The sequence below is a fragment of the Leopardus geoffroyi genome, chromosome C2 (genome assembly GCF_018350155.1).
Source record: "Leopardus geoffroyi isolate Oge1 chromosome C2, O.geoffroyi_Oge1_pat1.0, whole genome shotgun sequence".
Lineage (NCBI taxonomy): Eukaryota > Metazoa > Chordata > Mammalia > Carnivora > Felidae > Leopardus > Leopardus geoffroyi.
Window position 1 is genome coordinate 108,260,265 of NC_059333.1, and position 19,151 is coordinate 108,279,415.

General features: G+C 37.9%; 1 protein-coding gene across 8 annotated transcripts in view; it reads right to left on the minus strand.

Moving 5' to 3' along the window:
- The window catches only part of LEKR1 (leucine, glutamate and lysine rich 1), a 225,113-nt gene extending 206,193 nt beyond the window's left edge, over positions 1 to 18,920 (minus strand). For 4 of the 8 annotated variants that reach the window (XR_006718604.1, XR_006718600.1, XR_006718602.1 and 1 more), the window contains exons 1-4: positions 18,113 to 18,914; positions 16,762 to 16,868; positions 14,448 to 14,537; positions 600 to 814 (exon numbers count right to left, since the gene is read on the minus strand). Coding sequence is in view for 3 of the 8 variants with exons in the window: in XM_045503163.1 (XP_045359119.1) it covers positions 600 to 814; positions 14,448 to 14,495 (263 nt within the window). In the remaining 5 variants the exon portion in view is untranslated. Of the gene's footprint in view, positions 1 to 599; positions 815 to 14,447; positions 14,538 to 16,761; positions 16,869 to 18,112 lie in introns of all 8 variants that reach the window. The other 4 variants (XR_006718605.1, XM_045503165.1, XM_045503164.1 and 1 more) reach the window with 4 other exon arrangements.
- Positions 18,921 to 19,151: the final 231 nt, after the last annotated feature.

The following is a 19,151-nucleotide window of genomic DNA, read 5'->3' on the forward strand; positions in this document are numbered from 1 at the left end:
CTTATAGGAAAAAGGAAAGGCCATAAAATACCAGCAAAAACCCTTCTATAGAAGTGTCTGTATAAACATACTGAAGTGTCTTTAGGCAGACTAAATTGCTGATTAGATTCAGCAGCAATTAGGAACCCAATCTTTAATTTTATTCCAATTTCAGTGACTTAGAATCATGTACCAATTTTAATGTTTTGGCATCCTTTCAAAACATGAAAACCTTATGCTATAAATCTAAATATTCAAGGCCATTTAAAAACAAATGTTAAGTCGCAAAACAACCAAAATTCACCTGATTTTGATAGACAAATCTTTCTAATGATAAATTAAGATATATATCTGGGGAAAAATATAACTTGACCCATCCCAACTATGACTACTGAATGAACTAGTTTCTAATTATTCAAATAGTAAATATTATGCCTCAAAAGAAATGCTCAAACTATAATAATTAGGTTTAACAGTTAGTAATAATTAATGAACAAACATAGGTGTATTAAAGTGTAAGTTATACCTGATATAGAGAAATTCCAGAAAAACATTCAAAGTCTATTTATTTCCTGTACTTTCCTTTCGAACTAAATAAATGACAGAAAAGAATAATATACCTTTCTGTTTTGGATTCATTGTCAATTTTGTACTGTTCAAAATCTTGACTAAGAGACCGTAGCTTTTCTTGAAGTCTCTTTTCACGATCTACACTTCCTTGATAAAATTTCATCTCTTTTTCCATCGCTTTCATTTTTTCTTCCATAGCTTTAAACTCGTGAAGAATTAGATAGCTGACTCCACAGTACTTACAAACTTTTTCTTCAGGGGACATCTAGAAAATAGACATATATACATACATACATTGAAATGATATTTTTAAATTTCTGGCAAAGTTCCACTGAAGATGTTATTGCAACCACACGGGTCAAATGAAGTAAATGCACACTGGACTATGCCATGGAGTAATAATTATGATGTTGCTGACATCTGGATAAAATTTTAAAAACTGGCATGACATTGACTCTGACATAGAATCTTGGAATTAAAAAAGGGTCTTTCAGAGTGATTGCTTCTCCATAGTATCTCTAAGAAAGATTTACTCTTGAAATATTTTCCATAAAATAAAACAAAAAATGATGAAAACATCTTTATAATTCTTGTTTTAAGATGAGTTTTCCATGAAGTGGAGAGAAATCGCTGGCCTTTCACTGCCAGCTGCACTGTGATCCTGGAGATGCCTCTTGGCTTTTTCAGATCTTATTTTTCCTCATTTATAAAATTATGGCATTGGACCAAATGAACTCTTAAGTTCCTGTTCAGTTTTAATATTTTATGATTTTTACAGAATTTACAACAGAATTCTCTCATATAACCATAAATAGCAAAAACATTTTAAACCCAATCTCTTCCAACTTTGTTCTTTTCCCTTCAGGTAGGTATGGTTATACCCATTTTATAGATAAGGAAATGGAAACCACTGAAGTTAAATAACCAGTTGGTATATGGAGACATTGGGATTAAACCCAGGTCTATCTAAAACCTACCCCCTGTAACCATTTGTGTCATATTTTTCTGCTATGGGTGTGTCAGCTTAACCCTCTTCTTAAATAAATAAGAAGTTCATATATCTCTGGCCAGCATAAGGGCAGTGAAAAATGGAATTCCAGCAAAGTGAAGAGAGAGGTAATTCTTTTTTCTGTCTCAAGTATATAAATATTCCTCAAGTAGACTCTACTCGTCCTGCTATTCACAAAGGCTAAGAGATGGCTTCATTAAATATTTGCCCCAGGGCACTAAAATGAAAGCAACACTTGTATTCGAGGGGTACTTACTCTTAATGAAAACTCCCTTAAGACTGTAGAAACTGCTCCCACAACTAAGAGTGACACACTTCACCCACCTGTCAATGCCATTACACAAGAGTCAGTTGAAACAAATAACAAATCTTTACATAGTATCATTTTGTTCATCTAAAGTTCAATAACAAAAATTTCAAATTAAAAACTGCAATACTGTGGGATACAGGTGAATGACCACATCAACCATCTAACTGCCAGAGATACCAAATTTACAGATTTGTAAAACAACAAGTTTGAAACAAATCATAAAAGTAACTTGGTGCAAGCTCTGGACGGGTTCATACAATCTATTCTAACCTGGATAAGAAGTTATCCAGATTCTATTTCAACCTCCCAAATGATGGGAAACTAGTTTGTAAAGCAGCCTGTTCTATCCTCTGAGAGCTTCTCATGCTGACCCCAAATCTGCCTCCCTGGTAAGTGCACTGGCCCTAAATCTCCCAGTAACCATGTGGAACAACCCTAGACCTCGTTCTAATATTTAAAGACAGCTATCAGGAGCACTCCATATCTTCTCTTCTCCAGGTCAAGACTTCCAATTCCTTCAGCTGTTTCCCATATGACATGGTTTTGAATTTCTTCCTTATTCTGAATAATTTTCTCTGAACCTGTTCCAGTGTTCTATACATGTTTCAAAGTTTGGTCCCCAGAATTTAATACTCCAGCATGGTTGGTCTCACTAAAACAGAGTAAGAGAGGGCTCAAACTTCCCTCATTCTAATATCTCATAGGTAATATCATTGGTAGTATCTTCTAATGCAACCTTCGTTCACAACAGTCTTTTCTATTTTTTATACGTTGATATTCTATATTACTTGCTTTTGTGTTAAATAAAGCCCCTATTAAAAAAATGCTTCAGTGTGAAACCATCTTTCATTATATTAAATATACCAATCTATTCCTTCTCACCTATGTTTGCTTTTTTAGAGAATTCACCTTCTACAGTCCTGGCTGCTCTGGTAATGTGACTAAATCTCCCTCCACCCATCAACCGTAGCCATGGCTGACTGGGGGATGAGGACTGGATATCAGACCTAGAAGAACGAAGCCCTAGGCTGGGATGAGCCAACCGGACTTGTAAGTGTTGAAGACCCTGGTATTTGGGACACCTTTAGGGCAGCCTGAATGGAGATGGATCTTCCACACAGAGTTAGCCACATTAGTGGAATGAGAGAGAAGGGTGAGCAGACATACACAGACAAGATGAGACAAAGATAATCTGGATCCAAAGTAAGAGAGGAAAAAAGGAACCAATGACCTTCAAATTCCTCACTTCAGTTACTCGTGCAACCTAGCTTCCCTACCTGTCCTTTGGGATCCATGCCCAATCTTCCTGCACTATTCTCTTTCCTCCTTATGCTACCTATTTCTTGCAACCAAAAACCCCCATTCTATTGTGTATCTGGTTTTTCACATTGAAGTGCAGAAAATTAAATTATAATTATAATGTAAGTAAATTAATAACATATATATCGGCACATACATATCTTAGACACATATTTTTCTTTTTTTTTTAAGTTTTATTTTTATTTTGAGAGAGAGAGAGAGAGTGGGGATGGGGCTGAGAGAGAGGGAGATACAGAATCCAAAGCAGGCTCCAGGCTGTGAGCTGTCAGTAGAGCCCAAAGTGGGCTCGAACCTATGAACCACAAGATCATGACCTGAACTGAAGTCGGAAACTTGACCAAATGAGCCACCCAGGTGCCTCTGACACACATGTATCTTAAAGATATGTATGTGTTAGACTCCCTTTATGTATTGACTTGGTGTGCAGGAAATTCTAAGCTTTGTGTCTCTTTGAAAATTGATCCTTATCAGCTGTTTTATACATCTAATTCCTTGATTTAAAATGTTGAATATGACAAAACTGAGGAAAGAACTCCATAGCATGTCATATCTACTTGGTTGATACTGATCTATTACTCAGCACATTTGAAGAGTTGAAGGTACAACTTTTCAACTGATTATTAATCTATCCAATTATTTTTATAATCAGCCTATATTTACCCATATTGTCTTCAGGAATATTATGGCAAACTCAGTCAAATGTCTTCATAAAGTCTATACATTCTATAGCTACTATAGGTCCTGGACCTAGTAACTGTACACAACATCCACATGCTGATTCTCTTAATAAACATAAAATTGGCTCAAGGGTTACTGTTTTCTCTAGTATATCCTCACAAACCATCTTTTAATAAATACGTTCTAGTATATTGTCTGGAACTGAAATTGAGTTCCCTGGTTATAATTTATGGCCATTTTATACCTGGAATGGCATTTGTATGTTATCCTCTTACTCTCTATGTGTTCTCAAAGATCACCAAGAGTAGCTCCACAATCCCATTCAAAGGTAGTATCAGTCTCTGGGAATATAACTTATCTAGGTTAAGAGACCTGAACTAATTCAGAACAGATGGGTATTTTCTTATAATCCCTTTGCTCTTGTGAGTTTTGGTTCCTTCTCATCAATTTGAAAATTATATTGCTTACTTGAAGGCACTTTCATTCCTAACCTTATGCCTATTAATCACAGTTCTTGCCCAGATTCCGGCAAAATGCTTTATCTTCATTCTAAAGAAAACTCTTGCTAGGTGGAGCTCATCTGCAGCCTGATGTACAAAACAGAAACAGTATAAACTTCACAGCTACAAAAGCTATTAGAATGTTATTCTAATATTCTAAACAGCAATCAAGGCAGGGGCAGGTAGAGCAGAAATACATAAAGTAATACATTTTATAGAATAGGTATTCTAGAAGTTCAGCAAAGAATACCCAAAAAATGATATCATGAGCTAGAAAACAAGACAATCAAATTACAAAAGAATAAGTCCATAAGAAGAGTCTCCAGAATTCACCTAGTACGATCTAAATTACTGAATGATCTATGTTAGATAAGTATATTGAACAAAAGTTTTCAGTATTATTAACTTGTAAACAATTTTCCATAAGCAAAAATACAACAGAAAAAAAATGCAATAACACTTTCAAATTCTTAGTGTTTGTATGGGCTAATTACTTAGGATATTTCTGTGAAGCTTGAAAAATTATGAAATACTATAATTATATTCCCACATGAAGTAAGTAAGTACCTGTTTTTTGTGAAATATAATTTGTGCTTCACTCTTATAACTTGGCATTATGTCATCATTTTCTAAGTAAAATAATGACATGCTGTCATTCTTGACAAAAGACCTATATCATGAGCAGGATATTTTTGCTTTCTACAAGACATGCTTTGGAGGAGGCATCAACAAATGCAATATATTAAACAAATGTAGAGTCATTTAAAAATAAATTACAGGGGTGTCTGGGTAGACCAGTCAGTTAAGTATCTGACTCTTGATTTTGGTTCAGGTCATGGCTCACGGTTTGTGAGATCAAGCCCCATTTCTGCACTGTCAGTGCAAAGCCTGCTTGGGATTCTCTCTCTCCCTCTCTCTCTCTCTATGTCCCTCCCCCACTTGCACTCTCTTTTTCTCTCCCAAATAAACATGTTTTAATAAAATTTTAAAAATTATAAACTTCTCAAATGTGGTATTTGTACTTTTAAAATTATAGTTACAGTAACACCTTAGATTGTGAGTAACGTGTTCTGCAAACAGGCAAACATTTCTAATAAATTTTAACTTGATAAACGAGTGATGTCTTACAATATGAGTAGTACGTGACGCCAAACATCGTATGATCACAACTGAACCAATGGTTCTCTCTCTCTCTGTCACTGCGGGATTGCAGGTGATCATCTCCCATGCTCAGATGCTCAGTCTCAGGCCACACTGTTTGGCACAAACCAGTGATTTTTTTCAAAACGTTGGAAGGTGCCCACAACTGGCATCAGTGTATTTTTTGTCACTTCAAAGCACCTATGGACAGTCTTTTGCTTTTCTACACAAGAATAAGCTTAGGAAGGCTTTGCTTCATTCTAGGTCAGGCTGTCTGCAGATAGAGACCCTTTCCTCTGTGGCCTTATTACCAGTTACATTAAATACAGTATATGACAAGAGTTTATTAATGCCATACTGTAGTCAACATCTGTGCCAGCGTATACAATGGCACCCCACGTAGAGAAAGGTTGAAAAGAAAGGTGGTAAGAAGGAGTTAATTGCAGTGGAAGTTAAGAAGGAAATCATCGAGAAGTATGAACAAGGTATGCAAGTGGCCAAAATTACAACATTTTGTAAGCAGTGTATGTCTGCATCTCATCTACAGAGAAGAAAAAAGGCAGAGGAATCCCTCACTTCAAATGAGATTAGGGAGATGTGTAAAATCTGGGAAATAGTGTAAAATTTTGTAGAAAAGCACCACTCAAATAAGGCTATAGCAGTGCAAGCAATGAAATTGTTCAATGACAATGCAATGTCACATTTCTGCAAAATCCTTGAAAGGAAGCAAGAGCAAGTGTCATTGGATAGGTTCCTTGTTAAAATTGCACAAAAAGAAAAAGATTCCATTGAGCCAATAGATAGCAGTGATTCCCTTAGTGATACTGGAAGTTGTCCTACATAATAACCCTCCCCTCTCTTGTCTCCCTCACACCAGCCATGAAGGTTTTCAAAGGTAAGTACAGGTTAATTTATTTTTCTTTATATTTTGTATTTTATTTATTATTTTGCATTATATTACCATACTGTAATCATTTTTATATGAATATTTTTGGGTTGCAGAATGAATCATCTGAGTTTCCATTATTTTTTGTTGGGAAATTTGCTTTGATATACAAGTGCTTTGGATTACAAGCATGTTTCTGAAATGACTTATGCTTGCAAACCAAGGTTTTACTGTATTTAATATAGAAGTGATGCAAATTTTTTAAAAGGTTAAATTAGGCTTCGAATCCTTTTCAAAGCTCCTGTCTGTGCTTGAACTAGAAAAGGCACTCCAGTAACCTCCTGCAGCCCAACTGAACTATTCTCTGCTCTAAAACTGTTCCTCCTTTCTTCTCCCACCCATCCCATGCTTTTTATACTTGGATAAGGAGGAAAGAAACAGATAAACTATTCTATAAAGGAGGAAAGAAACAGATGAACTATTCCATAACGCAGTATAAAATGTGACCCCTTCTAAGAGGTTCTCCACTTAAAAAGACGCAAAGAGGGTCTAGCCAGTGAATTTCATTTGGTTTGGGAGAAACATTTTAAGACAGAACAGTGGACCTTTTGAATCACTAGTTATACAGGCCACCTGACCATTTCATAAGGCCATCAGGACCCTTCCTTATCAATAAGTCAATGTGCTATACAACCAATTTAAAGATCAATTTTGTATAGAACATCTACAAAAACCCCTATAGCAACATAGGAGCAATAGTGAAAAAATGAGTGTTTTTTTCACCTAATATCAGGAACAAGGCAAGGATATATATTTATTCTCTCTGCTCATATTCATCATAATGCTGCAAGTTCTACCCAGAGCAAGAAGGCAAGAAGTAAATGCCAAGAAAGAAAAGAAAAGAAGAGAAGAGAAGAGAAGAGAAGAGAAAAGAAAAGGAGGGAAGGAGGATGGAATGAAGGAAGGAAGGAAACTGTCCCTAATGTGAGCCGACATGGTTGCCTACATAGAAAATCCTGAAGAATCTACAATAAAACTCCTAGAACAAATAAGTTCAGCAAGGTCAATGATTGAAGATAAACATAAAAAAACCAATTGTATTTGTATACACTGCCAGTGAACACATGGACAGTGAAATTAAAAATACAACACCAATAATGATTGCTCAAAAAAATGAAATGCTTAGGCTTAAATCTAACAAAACATGTACAGTAGTTGTATCCTAAAAACTATAAAATGCTGATGAAAAAATCAAAGAAGATCTAAATAAGCAGAGAGACATACTGAAGACTCAAAATATTAAAGATAGCAATCATCCCCAAATTTATAGGCTTAATGTAATCCTTATCAAAATTTCAGCAAGATTTTTTCTTAAGATATAGACAGGATTCTCAAATTTATATGGAAAGGCAAAGAAACTAGAAGAACCAGAACAATCTTGAAAAAAATAAAGTGGAAAGAATCATTTTACCTGATTTCAATACATACTGTATTGCTATAGTAATAAGACTGTGTGGTATTAACAAAGGGACAGACGCAGAGATCAATGGAATAGAACAATGAACCCAGAAAAAGATCTGCATAAATATGCCAAATTGATTTTCTGCAATGATGCAAAAGCAATTCAGTGAAGGAAAGATTGTCTTTTCAATAAATGGTGCTGGAACAATTGGATACCCATAGGTTAAAAGGAAGAAGGGAAGGAGGGATGGAAGGAAGGACCTTAAACTAAACCTCATACCCTATACAAAAATTAACTCAAAATGATTATGGACTTAAATGTAAAACATAAAAATATGATTTTAGAAGGCAAAAAAAAAAACCTAGGAGATTATCTTCAGGATTTTCTAGGCAAAGAGTTCTTATACTTGATACCAAAAGCATGATCCATAAATGGAAAAATTGGTAAGTTGGATTTCATCAAAATGTGAAACTTGTGCTCTGAAAAGGACCCTGTGAAGAGGAGAAAAATACAAGTTACAGATTGGGAAAAAAATATTTACAAACCCATATCTGACAAAGGACTATTATCTAGATTACACAAAGAACTCTCAAAACTCAACGATTTAAGGAAATCCAATTAGAAAACACATGGTCAAGGGGCGCCTGGGTGGCTCAGTCAGTTAAGCATCTGACTTGGGCTCAGGTCATGATCTCAACAGTTCATTAGCTTGAGCCCCCATCGGGCTCTGCTGTCAGAGCAGCCCTCTTCGGATCCTCTGTCTCTCTCTCTCTCTGCCCCTCCGCTGCTGGTGCCACACACACTTTCACAAACAACTGCACTCTCTCTCTCTCACTCTCTCTCAAAAAATAAAATAAACACTAAAAAATTTTTTTTAATTAAAAAAAAGAAAACACATGGTCGAAAGACATGAAGAAACATTTCACCTAAGAGGATACAGATTCCAAATAAGCACTTGAAAAGATATTCATTGTTAGCCATTAGGAAAACGCAAGTTAACACCAAAATGAGTTATCACCATACACCTATCAGAAAAGCTAACATAAACACTAATGACAACATCAAATTCTGGTAAAGATGCAGAGAAGCTGGCTCACTCATGCATCGCTGGCGAGAATGTAAAATGGGACTAGCCCAAACTGGAAAAGTTTGACAGTGTCTTAAAAAACTAAACATGCAATGCAACTACTGTACAACCTAGCAATTGCACTCTTGGGCATTTATTCCAGGAAAATGAAAACATATGTTCGCATAAAAACATACACATGAACACCTACAGCAGCTTTATACATAATAGGCAAAAACTGGAAAAAAAACCAGATGTCCCTCAATAGATTAAACAAACTGTGCAGTACCTTTAGATTGTGGAATACCTCTCAGCCACAGAAAGAAATAAACTACTGATACATGCGACAACCTGAATGAAGCTCCAGAGAATTACACTGAGTGAAAAATCTAATCCCAAAGGGTTATACATTGCATTATTCAATTTAGATAACATCTTGAAATGACATAATTACTGGAGATCGATGGTTCCCAAGGGTCATGAATTGGGGATGGGAGGTAGGGTAATGGCGGTATGTGAAGAGGTAGGTTGAGGTAAATGCGACTATAAAAGGGAAACATGAGCAATTCTTGTTGTGATAGAACTGTTCTACATCCTGACTGTATCAATGTCAATATCCTGGTTGTGAGAGCGTAGTATGGTTTTGCCAGATGTTACCACTGGAGGCCATGGGGGAAGACAGGAAGATGGGGAAGATGGGGAAGAAGAAGCTGGCATCTCTTAGTATGATTTCTTGCAACTTCATGTGAATCTACAATAATCTCGAAATAAGAAGTTTACTTGTAAAACAATAAAAATAAAAATAAATCAATCTGGGACTAAAATACAGAGATTAATCCATAAAGAAATTTTATTGAACAATGTTAAGAAATGTTGGCTTCAGACATAAATTATATATGACACACTTATGTTTACATAAATATGCTTCTAAAGTGTATTTCCTTCAGGGGCGCCTGGGTGGCGCAGTCGGTTGGGCGTCCGACTTCAGCCAGGTCACGATCTCACGGTCCGTGAGTTCGAGCCCCGCGTCAGGCTCTGGGCTGATGGCTCGGAGCCTGGAGCCTGTTTCCGATTCTGTGTCTCCCTCTCTCTCTGCTCCTCCCCCGTTCATGCTCTGTCTCTCTCTGTCCCAAAAATAAATAAACGTTGAAAAAAAAAATAATAAAATAAAAAAATAAATAAATAAATAAAGTGTATTTCCTTCAATACCTATTTTTCCACTGGGAAACCTCACCTTAGTAGACTCCATGACCCTCTGTGGCCTGCCAACAGAAGTATTTTAGACTAAAAAGAAAAAAAAAGAAAAAAAAAGAAAAGGATTTTGGACTACAAATTGACAACTGCAGATTTTTCAAGATTTTAGGTCACAATATTAACAGAATAGTTTCTCCAAAAATTACATAGCTTCCTATTCCTTTTGTCATTAGGCTTTAAGACTAAAATTGCTTCAAAACACAACACACATACCCACGCCCACACATAAATATCACTACTTTTCCAAGATGCCAGTGCTAACATTTCTATGACCATATTCTCTTTCTTTTTCCTTTAACTCAACACAAAATCTGACCCTAGCCACAGTGGCCCAAAATGACCTGGAAAATTACGTTTATTTTTTCTGGCAATGACAATCTGTGCTTGGAAATATAAAACTGTTATTCTGAATAAATTTCAAAGTTCCAAAGTACTAAAATTACTTTACTGAAACAGGACGAAATGAGCTGTTACTGCTAGGGAAAGGGATTGTTATCCCAGAAAGAACAGTGTGCACTCCAGCCTGCACCACCACTTGTGTTTTGTAAAATAAACAACTCTGGTCTCTTTATTTTACTTTGTGTTCTGTGGTAATAAATATCTCCTGAAGCTAAAAATCCTATTACAAGTGTTCATTTTGTCACCATTTAAAAAAAAAACAAGAGATCAGTTTTACTTTTTGCAAAATAACTAGTTTTTCCACAGTTTGTTGGAGTTGTTTTGACTTCTGCATATGTCCCCTGGTGAAAACAGCAAAAGGAAAGTTGTTCGTTGCTTTTTTTCTAAAAAGAGAACTCCGTATGTCTATAATATCAGTTGACATTCAGGAAGGGAATAAATATAGAATTATTACTTTGCTGATCTATAAGTACTGTTCAAGTTTTAAATCATGGCAATAAAGTCCTAACCTTAGAACAAGTTCATTCTGCTTCCAGAATGTTGGATGACAATTCTAGCAAAGCTGTTGGATATTGGAGGTGAGAGACAAGTAAGAGTTAGTTCAGTCTAGAGAGAGTAGATTCAGAGATATAGTCTAAGTACACACAGAAGTGAACTGTAGAGTCTAGCAGCAGACAAAGCGGGCAAGTGTGGTCCTGCTCTCCAGTACATAAGCCTGTTTTATATTTTCTGCCACTTAGGGATATGAAAGTCTGAGGCATGTCTGATGCTTGGTCAGAAACTGTGACAAAAAGCAAAATGATTTAAGAATGAGAGTCAAAAGATTACTTTATTCTTTCTTCTGTAAGATTTCCTAAGAAATGAGACTGGGGGAAGTAATTTAACATTGGGCTTCTAATCAGGCAATGGATTCTTTCAATATAACTGAATGTCATCAGCATTCTTCTCCCTACTTTCCCCACCACCTTTGCTTTTTCTTGCAACTCTATTACTACCTGTTTTGCTATTAATAATAGAGTGTAATACACCTTCACATTCCTTACCATGTATCTTTCATGTGATTTATTGACCATCTATTTCCAGATCATACAGCAAAAGTATAGAAAGAAATAAACAGGAAAGGCTCACCTTCTCTTCTACACTAACTTTCCTTGCCTAGACACAGAAAAGAAAAAGAAAAAAGAAAAGAAACATAGCAGAAGCTTTTCTAGAAAGAAGAGCCACATAAGAACTAATATAAAAAGTTAACAGAACAATTAAAAAAAAAAAAAAGCCTTTGAAAGACCTGTCACCACCTACTGACCCACACACCTCAGTTATTTGTTCATCCAATAGAGAAATGAGCACAATTTCAAAGTCATGTGGGAAAAAATGATTTGTTTTCTTCATCTTAATAATGCAATGGTTCGAATCTGAGGTATTCCTATTAGCATTATAAGCTATATACCTATTTAACATGATTCTGTATGAAATGATGTATGCAAGTTGACTAAATAGATATACTGCCTGATCAGTAAGCAATTTAACAAGTTACATAATGGAAAATCTAGATGAATCAAACACAGGTAAGAAGTTGTGAAAAAGAAATAACGGACTTATTCTTGGACTGTGCTTTAATAGGCTGTGGCTACGTGTACACATTTTTGTTGCTTTATAATCAAGCCCAAAACAGTGCCTAGCACATAATATGCACTTGATAAATATTTGTGGTATAAATGTATCTAACTTGAGTCTGAAAAAGTGCAGAGCTGAATTTTACATTCTAAACATTCAGCAGGACCAGGGCTACAATCAGCATAATTGTCCAGGGACTTAGGCAGCTGAGTTTCTCCTGATGTCCCTCCTCTGCACTGTATGGACAACTGCCTGCCATTCCTGCCTTGAGAATAGAACTGTAGATTCGTGAAAGGTTTGGTTTTTATCATTTTTAAACGATTTACTTATATAGCACCTTAAACATGAGAAAAAGGAATTTTACAATTTTCATAAAAATCTTGTCAAAATAAATACATACCTAACTTGGCCGGCTTTTTTTCACCAGTAAGTTTCTATTACGTTGGCCTAGGATGCCCTATTCCCCATCTGTATATAGAAATACTCAGCTTTCAAGGGCCAATCCCAATTCTGTCACCCACATAAAGCTCCTCCATTGACCATCCTCCCCTACCTGTCCATATCAAAGAAGATACTACCTTATATGATATTTAAATCATATACTGTTTTTTACAGTTATTTTTTAAATTTTTTTAATGTTTATTTTCGAGAGACAGACAGACAGAATGTGAGCAGGGGACGGGTAGAGAGAGAGGGAGACACAGAATCTGAAACAGGCTCCAGGCTCTGAGCTGTCAGCACAGAGCCCGACACGGGGCTCAAACTCACAGACCATGAGATCATGACCTGAGCCGAAGTCGGACGCTCAACCGACTGAGCCACCCAGGCGCCCCTGTTTTTTAGAGTTATTTTTTCATGTCATTATATATCCTCTTCCTTGGGATCTGCAGTATGGATATTGTTTCTTCCAGACTGTTTTGTTTTGTGTCTTTTAATCTCTACCATACCAGCTTAGTATTTGCAAGGAACTCAGTTGAGGGAGAGAAGAAGGATATTCCATGTCTTCAAACACACATAAGCACCATTTCTCAGATAAGCATAGCATAGTTAAGCTCTCTCTGTGCTTACTATCTCTTACGTCCAATTTAAAAGGCGAAGCAAATTAAATGCAATGGTTTAAAAGGTCTTTTTCTGGGCTTTTCCTTTCCAGTGCCTGCTAGGTTGCATTTTACATAAATCTGAAGGACATGCAGTAACATTAAGCATTAAGTTAAATCAATGGCATGATTAATGCTAACAGGCAGCCCAAAGCAACACGCACAAAGGATAAAAGCATATCTGAGGGATGACTACAATTTTTAATTAAAAAGTAACGGATTGGTGGTTAATTAAGAGTTGACTGTAGATTTACTGAAAACCCTCAATGATTAATGATAGTTAATTTTTGAGGTTTTAATTCACAATCTGTCAATCAGTTTCAAAGAGACGTTTTAAACATTATACTGTTAACAATGTATGCATTGCCAAACTAAATAGAGGATAAATGCTTCTGCCTGAGGACAGATATGAACTCACAGGGAGGAGAGCAGGATAGAAACTGAAAAAATTTTAACCAGATTCAATGAGTTGATATACATGAAAGGGTTTAAAACAGTGCCTGGTACATGATAAGTGGGAAGAATTGAGGTGAAATTGAAACAGACCCTTATATGGAGAGAGACACAAAAATTTAGCATATCACAAAATGTTACAAACTAACTGTAGCTGCTATAATGTTTTACTACTAATTATTTGCTACTAATTATTTGTTTTTGCAAATAGGGGGATCGTTTAAAATTTTAAACAGACCCATTTATTTCCATTTTTCAAGCAAGTTTTTTTTTTCTGAAAAGCTGCCAAAAAATATATATATCTAACTATAGTATTTGGACATTCCTGAGGCCCTCTTTTCACAAGAGCTCCACAAACAGCTGGTCAAATACTGTGCTGAAATTATAGATGGCTTCCTTCACAGGTCAAACATTCTTTGCACTGAATTGAATTCTACAATCTGGCCATTATGATTGTTCCCCTTACACTCCATGAATTAATTGCAGATCCCCTGGCCAAAATAAATATAAAACCTCTGAAATCACTCCCCCAGGTTTTATTACTATCTACCTTTTTTTATATATAAACTTTTTTAATGTTTTTTATTTATTTTTGAGACAGAGACAGACAGCGCATGAGCAGGGGAGGGGCAGAGAGAGGGGGAGATATTACTATCTACCTTAAAATGCTCACAATGTTATGCTGTAATAAACACAATATAATACCATACCTTTTGGATTTCTTCAGGTAACACGTGCATGGGGATGTGACGATCCATAATTTCTCAAAATATGCAGAGGGAGTTCTGAAGTAAAATAATCTAAAAACATTGATGGCAATGGTCAGAATTGAAATTATGAATAAAATTCAAATTAAAAGCTATAAATTCTTGGAGTAATCAGAGATAAATGGTGATAACTTTTAACAGTTATTTCATCAACTCAGTATTAAAAGGTACAACTGGACCTTTTCAATTAGCTATTACGCCAATAGAACAGGAAAGATAATAGATGACTAAGTCAGAAATATTTTCTTCCTCTAGAACTTTATAGTCTAATTGTAATTTCTATGGTGGTTTATTACTAATTGTTTTGCAAATACAGAATAAATGTTAATTTTTTTAAATTGTTGTTAATGTTCATTTATTTTTGAGAGAGACAGAGTGTGAGTGTAGGAGGGGCAGAGAAAGGAGACACAGAATTCAAAGCAGGCTCCAAGTTGTCAGCCCCGGAGCCTGACGCCAGGTTTGAACTCACCAACCGCGAGATCATGACCTGAGCTGAAGTTGGACACTTAACCGACTGAGCCTCCCAGGCACCCCTAAACGTCACTTAAAATTTTAAACAGATTCATTTATTTCTGTTTTCTTTTTTTTTTAAGGGTTTTTTCCAAAAATCTAATAGAAAAATATCTAGGGGCGCCTGGGTGGCTCAGTCAGTTAAGCGGCCGACTTGGGCTCAGGTCATGATCTCGCAGTCCGTGAGTTCGAGCCCCGCGTCGGGGTCTGTGCTGACCGCTCAGAGCCTGGAGCCTGTTTCGGATTCTGTGTCTCCCTCTCTCTGACCCTCCCCTGTTCGTGCTCTGTCTCTCCCTGTCTCAAAAATAAATGAAACGTTAAAAAAAAAAAAAAAGAAAAGAAAAATATCTAAATATAGTATTTTAGTTCAGCAGATAAGAAAAACAATTGTGACATGAATGCTGGTTTAAAGGATGAAGTACAAAAAATATTTAGAGTTATCAGATTAAATATGATATGCAGACACTGAAAAGCCATGAAACCATAAGACGTGCTAATTTTACTCAAGATGAACATTTATATAATTTTATGCAGATATTTTACCTAAATAAATTTTCATTTCTAATATAACAATTCAACATAAAATCCTATTACTACTTTCATAAAACCACACAAGATGAATGGAGGGAGCACTTTTGGTTCTTTTTTAAGTTTATTTATTTATTTTGAGAGAGAAAGAGAGAGAGAGAGAGTATGAGAACGGGGAAGGGGCAGAGAGAGAGGGAGGGAGAGAAAATCCCAAGTAGGCTTCGCACGGTCAGTGTGGAGCCTGATGCGGGGCTCGAACTCAAGAACCAGGAGATCATGACCTGAGCTGAAATCAAGAGTCAGAAACCAACTGAGCCACCCAGGCGCCCCTGACTTGTGTTTTTTTTTGTTTGTTTGTTTATCTTTCCCAAATATGGAGAAAGAATACACAGTCCAGTTTCATGAGAGATGCTTATATATTCTCTAAGGACTTGAGGGGCAGAAAGGAGGCAGCAGAGATGATACAGGCAACAATTCCATAGCAATGAAAAAAGTCTGAGGGCTGGGAGTGGTAGACTAGGAACAACCGAGGAGTTCAGCAAAGAAAGATGTCTTATCTTTCTGGTGGGAGAGGCGAATTAGGGAAGGCTTCCTGAAGCTGTTTGCTTTTGATCAGAGCAGGATTTTGACACAAAGATAGACTAAAGAGGCACAGTACTCTATCAGAGACAGCAACCCAGGCACAGCGAAGTGTCAGGGAAATTGTAGTTAACAAAAGTTCCTGGAGTGGCTGGTTTTTTTTTTTTTTAAGTCGTGCAACCATTGGTGGAAAGGAAATTCCCCATCCCCTTGTGTTAGCACAAAGCCTGTTGTTTTAATGCGCTGCTGTTTAGAACAAATAACTAATGAGCTGTCTTCCCATATAAACATAATATGTATGTTTGGTAAAGTTAACTAGAGTTAACTATGGGGGTAAAGTTAACTGCCATAGCTAACATAGGCCCACCCAGTCAAGTACATAATAATCTGACGTTTGGCAGACTGTGATATGGCAAGAGCTCGTTATTCACAGAAGGCTCATTATTCTCTCTTCTGCCATTTTACAATGGACTTACCATCAGTAAATAAGATGGCATTATCTTAATTAAACTCTACTGGGAGTACAATTTTTCCTAAAATTGCCAACTAAATCTCCTTTTTAAATTCCACCCATAAAATTGAGAGCATGGATCTAGTGACAGCATAAACAAAGGACCAGTGGAACATATTTGTTTAGTACCTTCTTTATCTGTAAAGGTATTCCAACTTTGGGTCCTTCTTATATAGCAAGTAGGAAAATTTGGCAGGTTCTGATTGAAGAAAATACTGCCAACCCAGAAAATCTCTCTACAATGCAGAAAGAAAACAATTTTATTATTGAGTAAGCATTTAACTAGACTGTGATGCACATCAGAGCCAATCTGCTAATGAGACTACAAAGACAGAAAGCTCACTTTTTTTTTTTTATACAGCCATGTAGATACAATCCATTACATATACGTTCTCAAGAGAAAAGGTAACTCGTTTCCAATTCACCTAGTGATTGAAGTAGCTATCTGCGCTGGTTAATTGCGATTGTTCTAAGGAATACAAATCCCTGTGATAGAATCCGTGGTTTCTAAAGGAAGGAGTCGAGGGAGAAACTCCCAAAGGTGATAAGGAAATAGGGACGCCGTCTTCCTTGATGTTTACATTTTAAAGAGATGGTTCCCACGTCCTCAAGAAAAACATTCTGGGTCTTTAAAAAGATTTGCATACGTATTAAAGGAATAGAGGCATTCACAAATTTACGGAATTTCTCAAGAAAAGTAAAGAAAAAAGTCGTTCACCCACGGCAACACGTAGGTGGAAAAATTTTTAATTTTTTTACTTTACTCTTACATTATTTTGTATGTTTTATCAAACTAGTTTCTTTTATTCTTTCACATTACATACATGTAGACTGCCCTTCAGCGAGAAGTGCGGTGAAACTGGCAGCAGCCACGTAAGTATTTGTGAACCTGCTCTCTTAACAGGATCGTGAAGAAGATGTCGAAAATACAGAAACGTCCTTGACTGTTCACTTCCGATTCCCTTCCCTCACAGCAGTGTCACGTTGGGCCATTAACTCACGTCCAGCTTTCAGGCCCTTCCGTAAGAACTATTCCCCTGGCGTGAATCACCCGCAAATGAGCAGATCAGCGTCAGGTGAAACGGAGTTCACGCTCTAAAACATTCCTGAAGAGGCGGGATTTTCCGAATAGAAACCAACTGCAAGGCCAGCCAAAACTGCTTGGAAGGGTTTTGATAACCCGTCCCTTCCTAACCCCGCTCCCTCGGGACCTGCTGTGGCAGGAAGAGGAGGAGGAGGGTGCGGGGATGAGGCCGAGCAGCGCTCTCAGGGAGAGTAGAGGACTGGCGGGCTGGCGGAAGCTGTGCCGGGGCCGCAGAGAGGGGCGGAGGGGACGCTCGGAAGCCCCAGCCCCTCGCCGCGGCGCCTAGTCTCAGCTTTCCTGCCCTCTCCCCCCGTGCCAGTACGCCTCCGCTCCGGAACTGCGTCCCGGGGGGCTGGGTAGGCGGGGGACTCAAGGAAGTCATTCATTGTCTCTCACCTAGACCTCGACTCCGAGTGCGAAAGGCTTTCCCGGTCTCCCGGGAGACCGTGCTACACGTCTGCCCGACGTCAGGGCGCGGTGACGTCACGGCCCACGCCCCTCGCCAACTCGGAGGAGCCTCCCTTGCCCCGCCCCGGGCCACACGCGCCGGGCGGAAGCGGGAAAGCTGGCGGTGGGGTTGAGAGGGAAAGGCTTGTTTTATGCTGAGCGCTGTGTGAGAGAAGGGAGGGTCGCAAAGGGCAAGGCAGAGGAGGGCGGGCTGGAGTCGCGGTAGAGGCTGCTGGGAAGGAGGGAGATGTCCCTAGCCCCAAGACTAGATTAGAGAGAGAGACACTGCCTGCGGTGGAGGCCCAAGTCCGTGTACCTCTGACCCCAGGCTCTAGAGCCCGTGTGGCGGAGACAGCGGTGGGCAATCATTGTTCTTGAGCGGAAAGAAGAGAAGCCTGTAGAGGTCATGGGTGTAAAGGGAAGCGCTGGGCATTGCAGCGAAGGCAATTGAGAAGGCGTTAAAATTTTCATTCTAGCCCCAAAGTAGTCAAGATGTAAGAGCTTAGTTCAGAAGGTATCTTGAGACCGCCTACTCACAAGTTGTTTATTTATAGAAGGCTGGTCACGTTTGCAAGTGACTTTCCTTCCTTCATACAGCAAGTATTTACTGACATACTACTAAGAGATGAGCACTGCATACCAGAATGGGGTGATGCTCTGTAACTAACCCAGGTAGGGGCAGCTATTGGTATGATTTTCAAGTGACTCATTAATAACCCCAATCTCTCCTGAATACATGAAGTCAAAAATGCAGCTCTGGGGCGATTAGGTGGCTCAGTCGGTTAAGCGCCAACTCTTCATTTGGGCTCAGGTCATGATATCACCGTCATGGGATCAAGCCCCACCTGGGGCTTTGTGCTGAGGGTGGAGCCTCCTTGAGATTCTCTCTCTCTCTCTCTCTCTCTCTCTCTCTTTCCCTCCCCCCCCCGCCTCCCTTTCTCCTTGCCCCTCCCCTGTTTGTGCATGTTCTGTCTCTCTCTCAAAATAA